General features: G+C 38.0%; 2 protein-coding genes and 1 long non-coding RNA gene across 7 annotated transcripts in view; all 3 read left to right on the forward strand.

The window, feature by feature from the left end:
* The window catches only part of PROM1 (prominin 1), a 79,201-nt gene extending 72,476 nt beyond the window's left edge, over window positions 1–6,725 (forward strand). For all 5 annotated transcript variants that reach the window (XM_029910657.1, XM_029910658.1, XM_029910661.1 and 2 more), the window contains 6 exons: window positions 1,610–1,690; window positions 1,787–1,855; window positions 2,405–2,497; window positions 4,083–4,198; window positions 4,913–4,936; window positions 5,307–6,725. In XM_029910657.1, coding sequence (XP_029766517.1) covers window positions 1,610–1,690; window positions 1,787–1,855; window positions 2,405–2,497; window positions 4,083–4,198; window positions 4,913–4,936; window positions 5,307–5,379 — 456 coding nt within the window. In that variant the 3' untranslated portion in view covers window positions 5,380–6,725. The remainder of the gene's footprint in view (window positions 1–1,609; window positions 1,691–1,786; window positions 1,856–2,404; window positions 2,498–4,082; window positions 4,199–4,912; window positions 4,937–5,306) is intronic.
* Window positions 6,726–7,815: 1,090 nt separating this feature from the next.
* On the forward strand, window positions 7,816–9,117 carry LOC115271164. The gene is made up of 2 exons (XR_003899764.1): window positions 7,816–8,057; window positions 8,304–9,117. It is a non-coding gene; the product is annotated as an uncharacterized LOC115271164 (long non-coding RNA).
* Window positions 9,118–10,750: 1,633 nt separating this feature from the next.
* On the forward strand, window positions 10,751–12,900 carry FGFBP2 (fibroblast growth factor binding protein 2). The gene is made up of 2 exons (XM_024212280.3): window positions 10,751–11,514; window positions 12,471–12,900. The coding sequence occupies exon 1, from the start codon at window positions 10,837–10,839 to the stop codon at window positions 11,500–11,502; it is 666 nt and encodes a 221-aa protein (XP_024068048.2). The 5' UTR covers window positions 10,751–10,836; the 3' UTR covers window positions 11,503–11,514; window positions 12,471–12,900.
* Window positions 12,901–15,913: the final 3,013 nt, after the last annotated feature.

Here is a 15,913-nt window from a genome sequence, read left to right on the forward strand (position 1 = left end):
TTGTTCCTGTGAATTCTGTTTTTTTTCTAGGCACCTAAATAGTTAGGCATTGTGACGCTCAGTGTTGTAATGTCCAAGTCCCTTTGCAGGTCTGAGTCTGAACCAAGGAGTCTGAAGCTCTGGGCGCTATTCTACAGAGCTCTAGGTGCCTTGGTTTCCTCATCTCTCTCATTTCCCCTTGTAAAGCACTTGATGTGCAAAGTTTCATTGATTTTATTGTTAATCTAGGTAGTTACAGTGCCCAGGAAGCAGCCACAAATCAAAAGACGCTTTGTGGCTATTTTTTAAACAGGCCATTGGAAAGTTTTAATTCTCACTTAGTAAAATAATTTCAGTACAATTTTACATGCTGTGGTTTTCCTGTTACTCAGCAGCTTGCTTTTACTCTGTCATTGAGGTAGGATTGCCTTACCTGTCCGTATGTAAAAAATAAAATAAAATTAGCCCACACGTATGCTTAATGAAATGAGCTCCACTGTCTTGTTAATGCTGGATGTCTCTTCCTCTGGCACAGTGTGTCCACCTTGTCCCCTTACTCACTCTTGCAATCTCGGCCAAACTGCAGGAAGCTTGAGCTTGACAGGGCTTCCCTAAGGCAGCCCACCTGCTTTCCTTCTCCATAGCAGCTAGTGCTTGCACAGCCAAGAGAGCAGCTGCCTTTATGCTCTGCTAGTCTCATGAGACTCAGCAACAGGGTGGAGAGTCCTTCTGGCAGCAGCTTTCCCTGTTACCACCAGCCTCTCTTGGCTCCTGTAGCAACAGTCCAGCCCCAGTAGCGCTAGTGCAGTTATGTCACCTTACCTGCTTCAGTTCTTCTTGCCACTTCTACACCCATGCATGGCAGCAAACCAGCTGCAGGAAATCCATTCAGAACTTGTATGTCCTGGACCTAGATGGGCAGGTAAGAGGGGCTGGTGAGAACGTGAGGTTGTTGTGGGGAAGGAACAGAAGGTTAGAAGCTTTTCTTAAATTCACCTACAGCATAAGGCTGTGAGTACATCATCCTTTCTGTGTATTGGGGAGCTATTGAGATTTTTTTATAATGAAAAGCTGTCAGGTTTAAAAAAAAAAAAAAAGGGGGGGGGGGGGCAAAATGTTTTAAGGACATTAACAGTCTACATTGTAGTCCACAGCTGAGAGATTGTTTGACCCTGTGCTTCCCTTCCACATGCATACTTCTGCCATGATACAGGGTGTGAAATTATTTTCTGAGGCAAGACTTTGCTTATCTTTACCTATATAGTGCATGGCTGTTATTGTGGGGATCCAGGTGGTGACGGAATGACCCAGGAGATGAGAGAATCCCTACTCATAAGGGAAGGAAAGAAAAGAAGGGTAACCTGTTCTAGAAGTACGAAAGAGAGTACAGCAAATTGCCTGCCTCTGGCAGTGGTGAGGGGGTCCATGTTGGTATAGAATGAATCCTTGTGCCTTAGGGGTGCCAGGATATTGTGGACCCACTGTTGCACTCACCATATTGAGAGAAACATTTTTCTCGGGACAGTGATATTTGTTTATCTATAGAAAGGACTAAAAATACAATACCAGCAGTGTCGTCATAGCAACTTTGGAAAGGTCTTAGCTATCTTATGTATGGTCTGTTTTTCAGGTAAAAGTAAGAAATGTGCTTAGTGCTGTTGATGCTGCTCAGTTTCTCATAAGCAACGATGCGTCACTGGTTATCATCCAGGTAAACTTTCTTCTGTTCAAATTAGTTTAATGAATTTATGGTGCAGTAGAGGTTTTATGTGAGGGATTGGTTGTTTGTTTATTTTTATTTTTTTAGGAAACCAAAAAGTACATGGATATGATAATAGGCTACTTCGAGCAATATGTTGAGTGGGTCAAGGAGTCGGTAAGTGCATTTACTACATTGAGGGAATTACCATAAAATACGACACAGCGTGTAAAGAATCTAAAAATGAAAGACTTATTCTGTTTAAAGTGTTTTTTATCATGTGTGTTCAGAATGGGGGAAAAGGGTAAACTGTTAGTGTGTTTACTATAAATGGAGTTTCATTATATTTAAAGTAGAATGGAAGCAATGAGTTGTTTCAGTGCATAGCAGTGTGCAAAATGCAGTTCTAATTACAGTGATGTTTCTCTAGGGTGCAAGTGGCCGAGATACCATTTGTACTTTTCTTGCACTGAGCCTGACTTTGTTTTATATTTTTGCTCACCCTTTTCTTAAAGAAAGGAAAAATAAATGCATAATTCTGTTGAGCAAAATAAGTTAATTCTTCAGGTGTGATTTGCACTCTGAGGATAGAATATATTGCAGGAATTTGCTTAGGGAGGGGGGAACACGCCCTTGGTAAATGACACATAAAGCTTGTACCGGGTATTGCAGGGTTTGGTTGTTTTTTTTAATGAATGACTTGAACAGTATTTTTAATCTTTGTAGATTACCATGGAGGTAGCCGCATGCAAGCCTATTGCCAACGTGATAGACACTGCAGTAGATATATTTTTATGCAGCTATGTAATTGATTCTGTGGTAAGAAATAATTCCCATTTTTCAAAACTAGGGCCTTAAATGAGGAATTCTTGCTTGTACTTCCACCAAACTGTGAACATAACTCTTTGCATTTCATCCTTTGACTAAAATGTTCTGATGAGGGAGCTTGTCTAAATCTGAGATTGGCCAAGGAGGAAGTGTTCTGATCTGGATTAGATTTAGTTAAAAGTATGGAGCTCAGGTCTGAAACCACTCCAAGGCTGGAGTTTCAATACATTCCCATGAGATTTTGTCCCATAATCACAGAAATCCTGCAAAATCCACTGTTCTTGTGAGATTTTGCCATCTTGAATATGAAAAGAGACCGATTCTCATTCTGGATCTGAACTTGAATCGGAACGGTTTTGGAGGAGGTTCTGTTTTGGGGAGTTGAACTCCCGTGAAATTCAAAGGGGAGCAGATCTGACATTCCAGCTTTGACCCATCTCTGCTCTGAGAATATAAGAATAATGAAAGTACTGAGGAAAAAATGTCCACAAACATCCTTGCTGGAATCTAGAAAATGTGAATGAGGAAAAGGAACTTTTTTCAGGTGGCGTGCAGAAAACAAATCTTGATTCATTCATGTACAGAGGAGAGCTTCATTATGGCTGGTAGTACCATGAGGTGCTATTTGGCATTTTCTCATCTCTCAGAGGATGAAAAGTTGGCTGTGTGTATTAAAAGAAACCACACATCTGTAAACCACCTAAAACTTCTCCCACCAATTCTTTCTTTTCCTCAATCAGTCCGAACCAAGCAATAATCAGAACTCGTATACAAGAACCACCTCTAATTTTCTGAAATCGAGTCTGAAGTGCCCTAATCCTACTAACACTAAATCCTGAAACCTGCTGTCCTGCCAGAGCCAAGTCAAAATCACCTAGCACCACAAAGGAACTGCAGAACCTCTCTTCCTTCCATCCTGCAGAAACTGAATAGGAAAAATACCACTCACCATTTCAGTTAGCTGTGGATGGGTCAAAATCTTACATGATGAAAGATCCCAGCTGGGCCCACATGCAAGTCAAAACTGCCTCCAGCCCATAGGAATCAGGTTTAAAATACCATTTTAACAGCTGGAGCCTGCTAATCTTTGCACTAATGAAATTACTGTCACAGTCGTGAACTGCAGCTGTCAAGTCAGAAACTACCTCTCAGGTGCTGAAAATTCAGCTTGCCACAGGGAGCGTGAATAAGGCTACTACTGTTAAATATCAAGGCAGGAAAAAAACATGGTTCATCTCTAGGGACACAGTATCTTCCAACTTGGAGTTGGTTGGTTGAGTAGTAATGTTCTGCTGATGGCACAACAACTAATAATTCATGGCTACCTCTCATTACAGGGTCCTGCAATGTCCTGGACCATGCCAGTGACTTCAGCTGTATGCTTTCAGAAACAACATAATTGACAATCAAGTAGTAATGAGGGCAGCAACTTTAGCTACTAAATAAAAGTCAATTTACAACTCAAGACTCTAAGGGGGGTCAGTTCTAAGAAATAATATGAGAAGAAACTAGCAGTGGTTTAAAACGCTGATACAGTATTTTATTGAATGTCATTTTCTTGATTTTTGTCTTCTAGAATACCTTCTGGTTTGGTTTGGGAGGCTGTTCAATATTTTTAATTCCTGCAATAATTTGTGCTATAAAACTATCCAAATACTATCGTAGAATGGATACAGAGGATGTGTATGATGAGTAAGTATATAATCTTAAATAGGCTAAAAAGAAAGTGGACACGAATACTTTCCTGCATAACACAGTATTTTACATGAAATATATGGTGCATTGTTTAAACCTTCACTATTGGCAAAATGAGTACCACAGTATCTTCTGAAAGAGTACAGGTATGGGCCCTGATACGTCAATATGTGCCACGTAGGTGGACTTCCATATCGTACATTGATTCAGTGGGGCTCTGTACAGGTGTAGAAGGGTCTGCCTATGAGAAGCTCTTTGCAGGTTAAGGGCTTTAGAACTTCTTACACCTTTATTTAAAAATATTCCCAATTTCGGGTAGATCATCTTTGCTCAATTATAGCATTAAGATAACTTGTACCTGCTTTGTAGTTTCCTTGTGTTAATTCTTTCCTTCTTTTGCTCAATATCCTGATTATCCCTAACCAGTCTTTCCTTTTCACTTGCAGTTCCTCTGTCTCAGGGACTTGGCATTTTACTTTATGATAACTGTTTTTACTTATTTTCATTTTGACTATTTTTTCCTATTTATTTTAGCTGTTGTTCAGTAAACCTGTGCACTTCGTTTTTTTCAGATCATTTTATTTCACACTGGTCAATTTACATTGTACATTCACAAATGAATAGAGCAGCAGCAAGACGTACTGCTAAGACAAATGTTCACTTACTAGTATGTTTTAAGTTGATTGCTTCTCCTTTTTTTATATTTTTTAGTGTTGAAACTATACCCATGAAAAAGTAAGATACTTTTACTGATATTTGTTAAAATTATTTTACTAAGGAGTGAGGGTTTATATTTTAAAAGTTTTTAAAAGAATTACAAATGTATTTTGGTTTAATTACATTTTATAATGTTAGGGTACAACTGAACACAAATATCTCCATTAAATAATTGAAAATTGGAGCATGCTAAAATAAGACTTCATAGAAGTATTTGATATTATACAGTATCAGTATGGTTGAAAATTAAAGAATATTGTCTACTGAACAGACCCAACTTATTTTTACATACAATACCATCATCCATTTACATGTCTTTGTAGCCATTTTGTACATATTGCATCTTATAGTTAACATAGTCTTTTTTGGTGTATTTATTTTGTTACAGTATGGAAAATGGTAATAATGGTTATCATAAAGAGCATTTATATGGTATACACAATCCTGTTATGACAAGGTAAACCAAGTCTGAAACTGCATGCCTTCACGTTTCCTTGTTTAGCGTACTATGCTAATTAGCTATCCAATTTTCTGCATGTTTTAAAGTGAATAGTGTGGAAGCAGAGAGTTATTCTCCGACAATAGTTTAATTTTCTATTTGCTTTTTGCATGGTTGCTCACTATAACAAGTACTGTATGTTTAATTTTTTTGAATATGCCTACATAGCCATAGATATTGTAATAGTATCCAATCATTTAACTATGGAATTTTGTAAGCTTAAAAGCCACATAATTCCATATTACTTCTCTGATATGGTGGCCCTAAAATGGTAAAGTTATTAAAGTACTCTGTATAGAAATTAAAAGGCTGTGGGGTGCATGTTCACTTTTTCCTGGTTTTTTTTTCCTTCATGCTTATAAAAAGGTCTGTAGGACCAATTATAAATTGATACCTAATAAATGCCACTTTGACTGTAACCTGGGGCATTAATAGATGATTCCTTTTTAAATTCTAGTTTGGTTTTTAGAATTTTTTTCATGCGAATGCATAGAAGTAGGCTACATAGAACAAGCAGGACTAGAGATTTGAAAGATAAGAAACAAAAAAATCTCATATTTTACAAAAGCAATGAGTAGCTACAGTAACCTCTCAAATTAACGTAATGTTTAATTGCTCCAACCTGTGCCTTTGGTGCAGCTCTTTAAACATCTGAAGAAAGGCAAAGTTTGCTATGTGCAGGCTGCAAGTGGGCCAGGGGGATGGAAGGGGTAGCGGGGAAGATGGATGTTACTGCACCTCTGAAATTAGTCTAATCCTATATGACCAAATAGTTAAGTCACAAGTCTGGAAGATGGGAGTTGCGTGGTCTTCTCCTGTCTCTGCGGCTCACTTGCTATGAGACACTGGCAAGTCACTTAACCTCAGTGCCTTGGATTCCCATTCCATAAACCTGGGATGATGCAATCCACCTCACAGGACTGTAGTGAGATTTCAGTAGGCTTTGTAACATACTTCTGAGTTCCTTGAATGAGAAGCTATATAAATAATTCACAAAGATAAGGAATAGTGAGCCACATAACTTTTTTTTTTATATAGAACACATTTAGATTGAATGTTTGGTAGAGAATTAATTTTTATTGCTCTCTGGGTCATGGATGGGGTGTTCTATGTTGATGGGGCTTGAAGTCGAAATTTTTGACAGCCCTCAGGGCCGTATCAGTTGAGTAAAAGTCTATTTTGCATTGATTATTTTATTAACCAAGTATCTTCCCTATGCTTCCTTTAGGAGGAAGTATTTCATAACAGTGGTATTAGTTAGGGTGACCAGATAGCAACTGTGAAAAATCAGGACGGGGTGGGGGCTAATAGGCGCCTATATAAGAAAAAGTCCCAAAAAACGGGACTGTCCCGATAAAAACGGGACATCTGGTCACCCTAGTATTAGTGGTGTTATAATGTTCATTATTTTGGCATAGCCTATATAACACTGTAGGCTTTTGGGACTCCTTAAATTAATCTATAAGGTATTTGACTCCAGAGTCAACTCCACTGGCACATCAGAGAACTTCCACATTAAAGACTTTTTTGTTATTTTCCGTAAGAGGGAACCAATAATCGTCCAGACTTTAGAGTCACTTTCTGATCTTTGGACTTTTTTAACATTGATTTTCAATGTTCTTGAGCTGTATGGCACATTATTTGTGTGGTATTTCAAAAAAAATTTTATAAGGAAATCCTTGTTCAATGGCTGAATATACAAGATATTTGGAAATAAGCCAAAAATCATTAACATAAAAAATACTCTGTTAAATGAAAGCACACTAGCTTTCCACATGGACACAAACATATTAAGGACTAGATTCTGATTTCAGTTGTCCTACTGTCAGTGAACTTTCTCTGGATTGCCCTTCTCCCTGTCCCCTCCCCCCCATAACTAACATTAGAATTTACTCTAAACTGCTGCTTCTTTTTGATGATTTCATACCTGAGACACAGTTTGGAAAAACTGGATCAGGGCTACCACAATCCAGGGATACCACTCTAGTAGATTCTTGTTTTCTGTTCTTAACTGCACCATTTTCATGTTTTCTGCTACCCTACTTTTTCTCAGTTCCTACAGATCTTTTTAGTTGGCTGTAAGTATTTGTAGCATCTTTTGAGTGAGATTGTTAGCAGTGAAACCATATCCTTTTAAAGTGACAGGAATAGGAAGCCTCCCCTTTTGCACCTGCAGTGTTATGGATGCAAGTAATTGCAGGTTGCAGTTGCATTTAGAAATCTACCTGATTATTTTCCCCCGATCAGGTAGTTAGAGAGATAAATAAAAATCAAATGCATCTATAGTTATTTGTGAGAGCAAAATGGGAGGTTGGGTTAAGACCTTTTCTAACTCAGGTCTATGGTGTTTGATTATCTGAGCATTTCCTTCCACCCCAAAACAAGTCTTAAAAATAAATTAAACCAATTTTCTCTAATTAAAAACTTCAATAACTGGCAAGAAGACTCAGGACTTATTTATATAGCACTAATAGGTTTCAGACCCAGGGATAACTGGTCACACTATTGACAGCTGACAGTGCCATGCACTGTAGTTATGAAGTCAGTTTATTCAGTTCTTTTGTTAGCAACAGAAAAATATATTTCTGTGTTCTCTTTAGCTCTGTGGAACAGTGGTAGCCAATACTGGAAACATCAGGGGTAAGTAATGAGCTTTTAAAATTTATTTCAGCACATCCTCCCATTTTAAAATCTGCTTCTTAAAATGTAAAAGAACAAAGGCTTGTACACTTATAATAGCATGATTGTTGGTAAGGTAAAGAAGTTTATCTGTTGACACACCCATGACTTTCACATGAAGACCATGTATTTATAGTGTTCTATCTAAATTATATTGCTACCTTAATCAATTTTTTACTGATTCTTTTTCTTGTGATCTATTTTCAGCCTATAGAAATGAGGCTCAAGATTCTTCTACAGGAAACATGAAATTCTTCCAACCACACTGGGATCTGAATTCACCATCCAAATCCCATGCCACTTGTTCTATGTGGCTTGTACAGTAAATCAGTCTTGAATCAAGAAAACAGTGTTTAATGTTATGTCATTAACTATTGTACAAAATACCAGAGCACTTCCTCTTGTTCACTACTGTTTAAGACTTGAACTATAGTGGTTTCTGTTTTTTACTTTTTTTACACTGGGGTTTCTATTTCACATCACAGTACGTATATTAATGTGGCTTACACAGATTTTGCTTAAAATTAACTGCCCTACCATGATTACTCAAGTTCTTACCTTACCGTTTTGTTGGGAATGTGTTAAATACAGTATATACACATTTGCATAAATAATACATTTTGTATACAGAGTCTCTTGTATATACATTTTCTTAAAGCTTAAAAGTGTTTTAGCTAAATTTTTGATATTGTATAATGTACTTCACAGAGGAATTTATCAGCATGTTCAGTGTTGACTTTTGGTGCTCTTGGACGACCACTTTGGACTGAACTTTAAATGTACAGGATATGCAGTATCTCCTGTCTCTGAAAAATTAATTCAGTTGAAGGTTTTTCTCCCTTTTTTTGAGTTACTTAAAAATCATCATGTATTAAGTATTAGATCTAAAAGGGTATTTGCAGACAGACTCATTTAAAATTACAACTTTTATGTATGTGGCAGGGTATGGAGCTCCCTGGAGTTTGAGTGATGCTCTAATTAGACCATGAGAGATGTCATAAAGTTGGTAATTTTTAGAATACTTCATCTCCAGACCAAGTTCCTAATAAATGTCAGTGGTTCTCTAAACAGGCAGTGGTTATTTTTGCTAACTAATTTTTAAATTAAACTTTCTACACAGGAATTTGAACACTTTTAGAAGGTTGTTTTACATCACTGTAGTTTAGTGTATTGCCTTGAATTTAGACATGGCAGTTGTGCTGCTGGATTATGAGACATCGTAAATCCGCTTAAAGGACTGTAAAGGTCTACACTACAAAAATAAAGCACAGGGGATAGGAAAGATGGAAGAATTGGGTATCTTGAACTGAAGAGCAAACTGATTATATACCAATATTAACTATGTTTCCAGAAAGGTTCATTTGGCTTAAAATAACGATAATTCCAAAAACCTTTGAAAACATAAAACAAAACAAAACTGAACAGCAATACCAGTTTTATGTGGAATAACATTGTACGTTTTTCACTCTTTGGTCAGAAATGGAAATGTTTCGATGTGATAATATGTAGCGTGCGTGTGCGTGTGCGTGTTCAGAATTGTAGAATTTAAAAAGTTTATTTTTTAATTTGAGAAAAATTTCCCAATCCATTTAAATAAACAAAAACTTGGTTAAGTAATCTCTATTTGATTCATAAATCACTATTTTATTTCATTTTAAGTGTGTTTGAGAAGTGTAGGAGGCACACTGGGTTAAGATATGGGCTAAGATCACATTGGAAAATGGGTTTTGTCCTCCTTACAAAAACTGATGTACTGTTGGACTTCATTGACAATATTGGCTCCAAGCAAGATGAGAAATCCAGAAATAGAATGAGAGGTATTGGATTACATTGATGAACCTGTGTGGGGAAGCTCATAAACCCCCTGGCCACACTGGGTATGTCTACACAGCAAAGAAAAACCCACTGCTGGCCCATGCCAGCTGACTTGGGCTGCAGGGCTGTTTCATTGCTGTGTAAACTTCTGGGCTCAGGCTGAAGCCCGGGCTCTGGGATCCTGCGTGGTGGGAGGATCCCAAAACTCGGCCTCCGGCCTAAATCGACACAGCAATGAAGCAGCCCAAGACCTGTGAGCCCAAGTCGGCTGGCACGGGCCAGTCATGGGGTTTTCTTTGCTATGTAGACATACCCAGTGTGTCCTAAACTCTTTCCTTAGTTAAGGAATGTGCTGTTGATTTTCCACAGTATTCCATGTTTCCAGTATTGGCACAATGAAATATAAAAGCCACATGCATGCCAGTGCACATCCACAAAAAACATAAGGGTACCACAAATCCATTTTTATTAATTGAATAATTTTTAATCTTCTAGACAAAACCTCATAGGTTTGATTTGGCTGACCTTCTTGTGACTACTTCCATGTGGTCATACAATATCTGGCATAAAGACAGCTATAAAATAGCGGGAGAGTGGAAAATATCTGTTAAAATCAAAGCTGATGTGTGCATTTTGGGTAGGAATGTGCTTTTAAGTTATACAACTATCGTGCTCTATTTAGCTGCAAGATGCGTCTTGTTACCTTCTTGGGAGTTCACAGGTTATTTGACATTCCCTTGAGCTATAAATTATAGGCATATGCTTACACTAGGGTGGTTTATTTAAAAAAAAAAAAAATACAGGCCACCTCGAGAGAGAGAGAGACTTCTTTGTGCACGAAACCTTTAAATTGTGAGCAGACAGTTGCTTGTTTCTTTTGCTTTTTTGGACTGAGTTGCTTCAGGATCTTAGTCTGTGTTTCACCATGAAGACTGTCATCCTTCTTCTAATGATGGTCTGTTGCATGGGAGGATTGGGACAGAAACAGACACAAAAGAAAAGGAGCAATGGTGAAGAAATCCATTTTCAGACTAAAGTCAAAGACGCTTGCACAATGAACATGAGTGGTAATGGGGAAATGAAACTCAGAATTGAATGCAAAAACCAAGGAAAGTCTTACTGGTGTGAATATACTGGCAAACCATCAATTTGTCGTCCTTTCAATAACAACCCAAAGGTTTATTGGAACCAGATTGCCCTTGAACTTAGAAAACTCCCAAACGCTTGCCAGTCCACCCTAGTGCTGAAGCCCAGCATGTGCCAAAAGGCTCCCACAGATGCTCACATGAAGCAAGTAGCTTCCAGCATGAAGCCAAACCAGAATCCTAGCCAGCAAGCAGATACAGCCAATCAGGGGAAATCAATCCAGAAACCCTCAGCTTCTCTAAAGCAAGTTAAAGAAACCCAGGTAGGGAAAAGCTCTGCCAAAAAAGCAGGGAGACCTAAACCATCTACACTACCTCTTGTAAAACCAACACAGCGCGGACAAGGGTCTGAAAATGATACCGAAGTAATGAAGTTGGCACGAGAGCACTGCTGGGAATCACTGCACACTTTCTGCTCCTACATCATCAGCATCTTTAAAGGTTAAGAATTGCTTCAGGTAAAGCTCCCTCTTCAATAATATACAGCCATAACAGAATCTCTTCAAGTCGTTTTTTTTTTTTTTTTTTTAAATTAAGCTCAGAGCTCTTTAAAGGATATAGATAGGGGTAGTATATTGTGTAATTAATTCAGAAACTATCAGATAGGAAGAATTTGTTCACCTTGAAGATTTAAACTCGTTGACTGTTAAGTGATTTAGGGCCTAATCCCATGAGGTGTTGAACAGCATAATCTCCCATTTGAAGTCAATAGGAGTCAGGGGACCCTAGTACCCCTCAAGAATGGGCCTTTAGTAAGAATTAAAACAGAGTGCCTGCTGTCTTAGTTAATAATAAATAGTACTATTTTCCGAATTACTTTCCCGTATACTTCTGTGTGTGATACAATTCTTAACCCAGAAGCTCATCAATTCCACTTGTATAAACTGGATTTATTTTTCCCCCAAAATGCATGCTGCTTTGATTAAAAAATTATGCCATCTGATTAGTTTAAATGTATTGCATGCATCTAAAAGCACAATTTAGAGAAAGAGACATTCAAATTCTGAGAACACAAGGTTAACCAAAACTACTCATTAATATTAACTTTTAAACTATTTTATGGAGTTTAGAAAAGTTACTTAATTTACATACATAAACCAAAACAGACAATTCTTTGAATATTTCTCATGGAAATGAGAGGTGATTACATGCTAAATCTTTGCTGCTATAGTTTGGGCGTAAAGACAAAGCCGTCACAGAAGTAATCAGAGTTGTACCACTTACATTTTACCTTAGAGACTACCAACAGCTGGCTACAAAACCTGACAAACTTTCCACAGGAATGGAAATGTGTACAGCCGGAGACAGAAAGTTAGTTAATTTTAGGTGTGCTTAGACTGCTGAAGATCCCAACTGTGCTTAATAAGGCAAATTGCTAAATGACTAATTTTTATTTTCTTTTTTTATTTTGCAGAACAAATTTCTTACAGCTGAAGAGTTCCCTACTGGAGTTTCTGTTTAATACTCTTTTAGACTAAGTTTCAAAATGGTACCATAGCTATAAATCTTGTAGTTACTTTTTTTCCTTTGCACTTCTAAAATTAAACCATTTTAACAAGTTTTCAAGGCAATCACCAAAGATGCATGAAATTGGAATGATTGTACTGAAATTATTAAGATAAATTCTCCTAGATAAATTCTTTGATTCTTCTAGGTATAGATATAATATATAGGAACATGACTGCATTTAATCTGAGATGCCAGGTTAACTTGGTTTTAAAGTGCTGTACTTTGCTACATTTTACTATTTGTGCAACTTTATTTTAATGAGCATTTATAGAGAGATGAAAGCTGTAAATAATGCTCCAGTTTATGCAACCAATAAAAGAATGATTTTTGAAAATGTCCTTGTGTGTTTTGCTGCAATCTGTGTCTAAACAGTGATTTACATAATATCAATGCCAGTGTCTGAGGACTGGGTTAGATATCTGGGGAGGAGGAAACCACAGATCTCAGAATGAGGTGGCAAGTGCTTGCCCATGCTATGATGCTGAGAAACTTCAGTTGCAAAAACTGAATGGAAAAATTAAAGTATAAATATAGTCCAAAATAGAATATAAAACAGAGGCAGCCCACAGAATGATGCTTTTTTTTTTTTTTAATTCATTGCTATTATGAACATGTAATGAATAATCTTCACTTGTTCTTGACTCCAAATGCTGAACTTGCAGGAAGGATTTGGAAAGGGATAATGGAATATTCAGCTTCTCGCAAACGTACAGGTCTGTGCACTTGCAAAATTACACATTACTTCCACGCAAACATCAATGTCAAAAACCCAGCCAAATGCTGAAAGCATTAATTTGTCTTCATTTTCGGCTATTAGAATTTACAAAACACATTACTCTATTATTAGTCCTCTGAAATAGTTTTTAACAAGTACCCCACTTTGCCCTGGTCCCCTACGTGAGTCTGAGAGAGACAACTGGAAAAGCGGATAAGCTTTGTTTCATACCCGGATTCTGCAAATATTTAGCCTCTTGTGCAACTTTACCTGAGCACTTCCACAAATGTGTCTTATGCTGAAATGCTAACTAATGTTTCAGGGGAGAGTTTTGGAGAGAGAAAAACAAGTGACAAAATTGAGAGAGAATCCTTAATAGTACAGGATTAGTACAGTAGCAAGTACACAGAAGGAGGAAAATATTTGCCAAATAGTTTGATGTAAATGCATGTGCCAGATCTGAACTCTGATAAAACAGGTGCTCAAGGAAGCTTACATTTGATCTCCGTTATAAAGTTAACGTTGTAACTATCACCAGTAATTTCAGTTATCTTTCCTAGCTTTCTGCTTCCTGTGAGGGGCGTTCTGATATGTACCTCCAAACATGGGGAGAGGTGAATGCAGTTTTATATCCAATTCTCAAACTGTTTTATTGCCTATTACTCGGTGTTTGAGCCACCATACAGAGCAATCTTTTAGGAGAATAGACTTATAAATATATAAGTAAACTCTGGTAAGAAACAAAACATGATCTTTTAAAGAGAATTAGGCTGCAGTGTGTTTATCATATTTTAAAACTTTTTTTGGAGACTGCACAGGGCTGCTTGTACTCAAACAATATATACTCTCTAGAATAACTTCCATTTCTTCTCAAGTAATATTTAGACATAGCAGAACTATTCCAGGAATGTGTGTGAATTTTCCAACAAGCAAGGTGTTTGACACGAGTGATTCTGTATGTGAATATATGCAAATGTGGGGGTACAGGATGGGTGGAAGGGTCGAGAAATGAGGCCCAGGAAAAGGAGCAGAAGAACCTGAATGAATTGAAAGTTGTCAATTCTAAATAGCGGGACATCAGGGAACAGTTGCTCTGAAATGAATGGCAGTCTGGGAATGCCAACACTTTCCACAAGTGGTCTTCAAAAATGTGTATGTGTGTATATATATTAATATTATAGCTTTGCAACTTGAATTCTGCCCCCATCTCCCCAAGTTCCTGCTACCTGCAAAGTCAACGTTAATGTGTTTTCTTTAGCAAGGCAGGCATCCTTCCCTTTGTACAGTGTAAAATTTTACTTTAGCTTGCAGACTTAATGGCTGCAGGCACATTCTCAGGAAGCTTTCTTCCTGCGTGAATATGACATTGACCAACTGCAGAGCTGAAGTGTTAGTGTGCAGGACAATGAAAATGGATGGCTGTCCAGGTTACAAAAGAGCATTGGCAACTACTCTGAGAGGGTTGGCTGAGCAAGCACATCTTGAGAGGAGCTTAGATGCCATCATGATGCCAGTGTGAGAGTTGAGGGAAAGAGGAAAAGGAAGTGCTGGTCCCAGTAAGAAACTGCAAGTGGAAATCAGAGGGGACTCCATATAGTCTGCCTTTCAGATCCCAGCCAGCCAAAATGGGTGAAGAACCCATCACTGAATGTTAGAGGAGTCCAAATAAAAACTGAACTTTCAAATCAAAGAGGACTGCACAATCTTAGTTGGAATTATCATTATTTTTGGCACTGTATGAAACCTCTGGCTTCCTAAAACTTCACAGTTATGCTGGACATGATGGCCACTTGAAGCTTCAAAGAAGCAGTGAAATAGAGTTCTGGTCCAGCTGCTACCACCTGAGCTACAGGAGAGTCCCCTGCTCTGGAATAGAATTTTTGTTGTTCCTATGGAGCGTTCTAGACTTCATACGGCTATGTAAAAGCACCAACTTCTATCAATAAATTAAACAAATTAAGATGATAGGATCTATCTACTAAAAATTGGCCTGTGCCACAACAGCTTCATCCCTTTGTCTCCTCCCTCAACTCCACATAGAAGAAGTCTAAGTAAAAACAGATGAGTGAAGAGTGCCTTGAAGGGTCAACAAATCTAGCTTCTGTTGAAGTAGGAGGGAAAGTGAGCTCCGCGGCCAGGAGCCCTTCACAGAAGAAAACCCTGCTGCTAGCATGCTCCCAATTAAGCAAGTGGGCCTGTTAGTTTGAGTACTTCTATTGATAGCAGCTGCTATGGTGGTATGCTCAGAAGGCCTGATCCAAAGCCCATGGAAGTTCCAAGTAATTTCAATGGCTTTGGGATCTGATCTAGAGAGGTGGGGCTGTCCTACAAGGAGCTAGAAGCCCAAACTATATAGAGCTTTATAGGTCAAAGCGAACTGCATCTAGAAATCAACATGCAGCCAGTGCAGCTCATAAGTGTATTATGCTTGTGTGAAAACACTGATTAATAAGCAGTCTGCCAAATGCCACATGGCCTACAGTTTCCAGTTGGTCTGAAGATGTAGCCACATATAGGTCACAGTGCAGTCGTCTAGCTTTGTAGTGAAGGAGGCATGTAGAGCTCTAGCATGGTTTGCCACAGCAAGAAGAGGATGCAACTTGTTCTTGCCAAGTGCAAATGAATAAGTACTT

The sequence above is a fragment of the Terrapene carolina genome, unplaced genomic scaffold, assembly GCF_002925995.2.
Source record: "Terrapene carolina triunguis isolate 2854851 unplaced genomic scaffold, T_m_triunguis-2.0 Scaffold66, whole genome shotgun sequence".
Lineage (NCBI taxonomy): Eukaryota > Metazoa > Chordata > Testudines > Emydidae > Terrapene > Terrapene triunguis.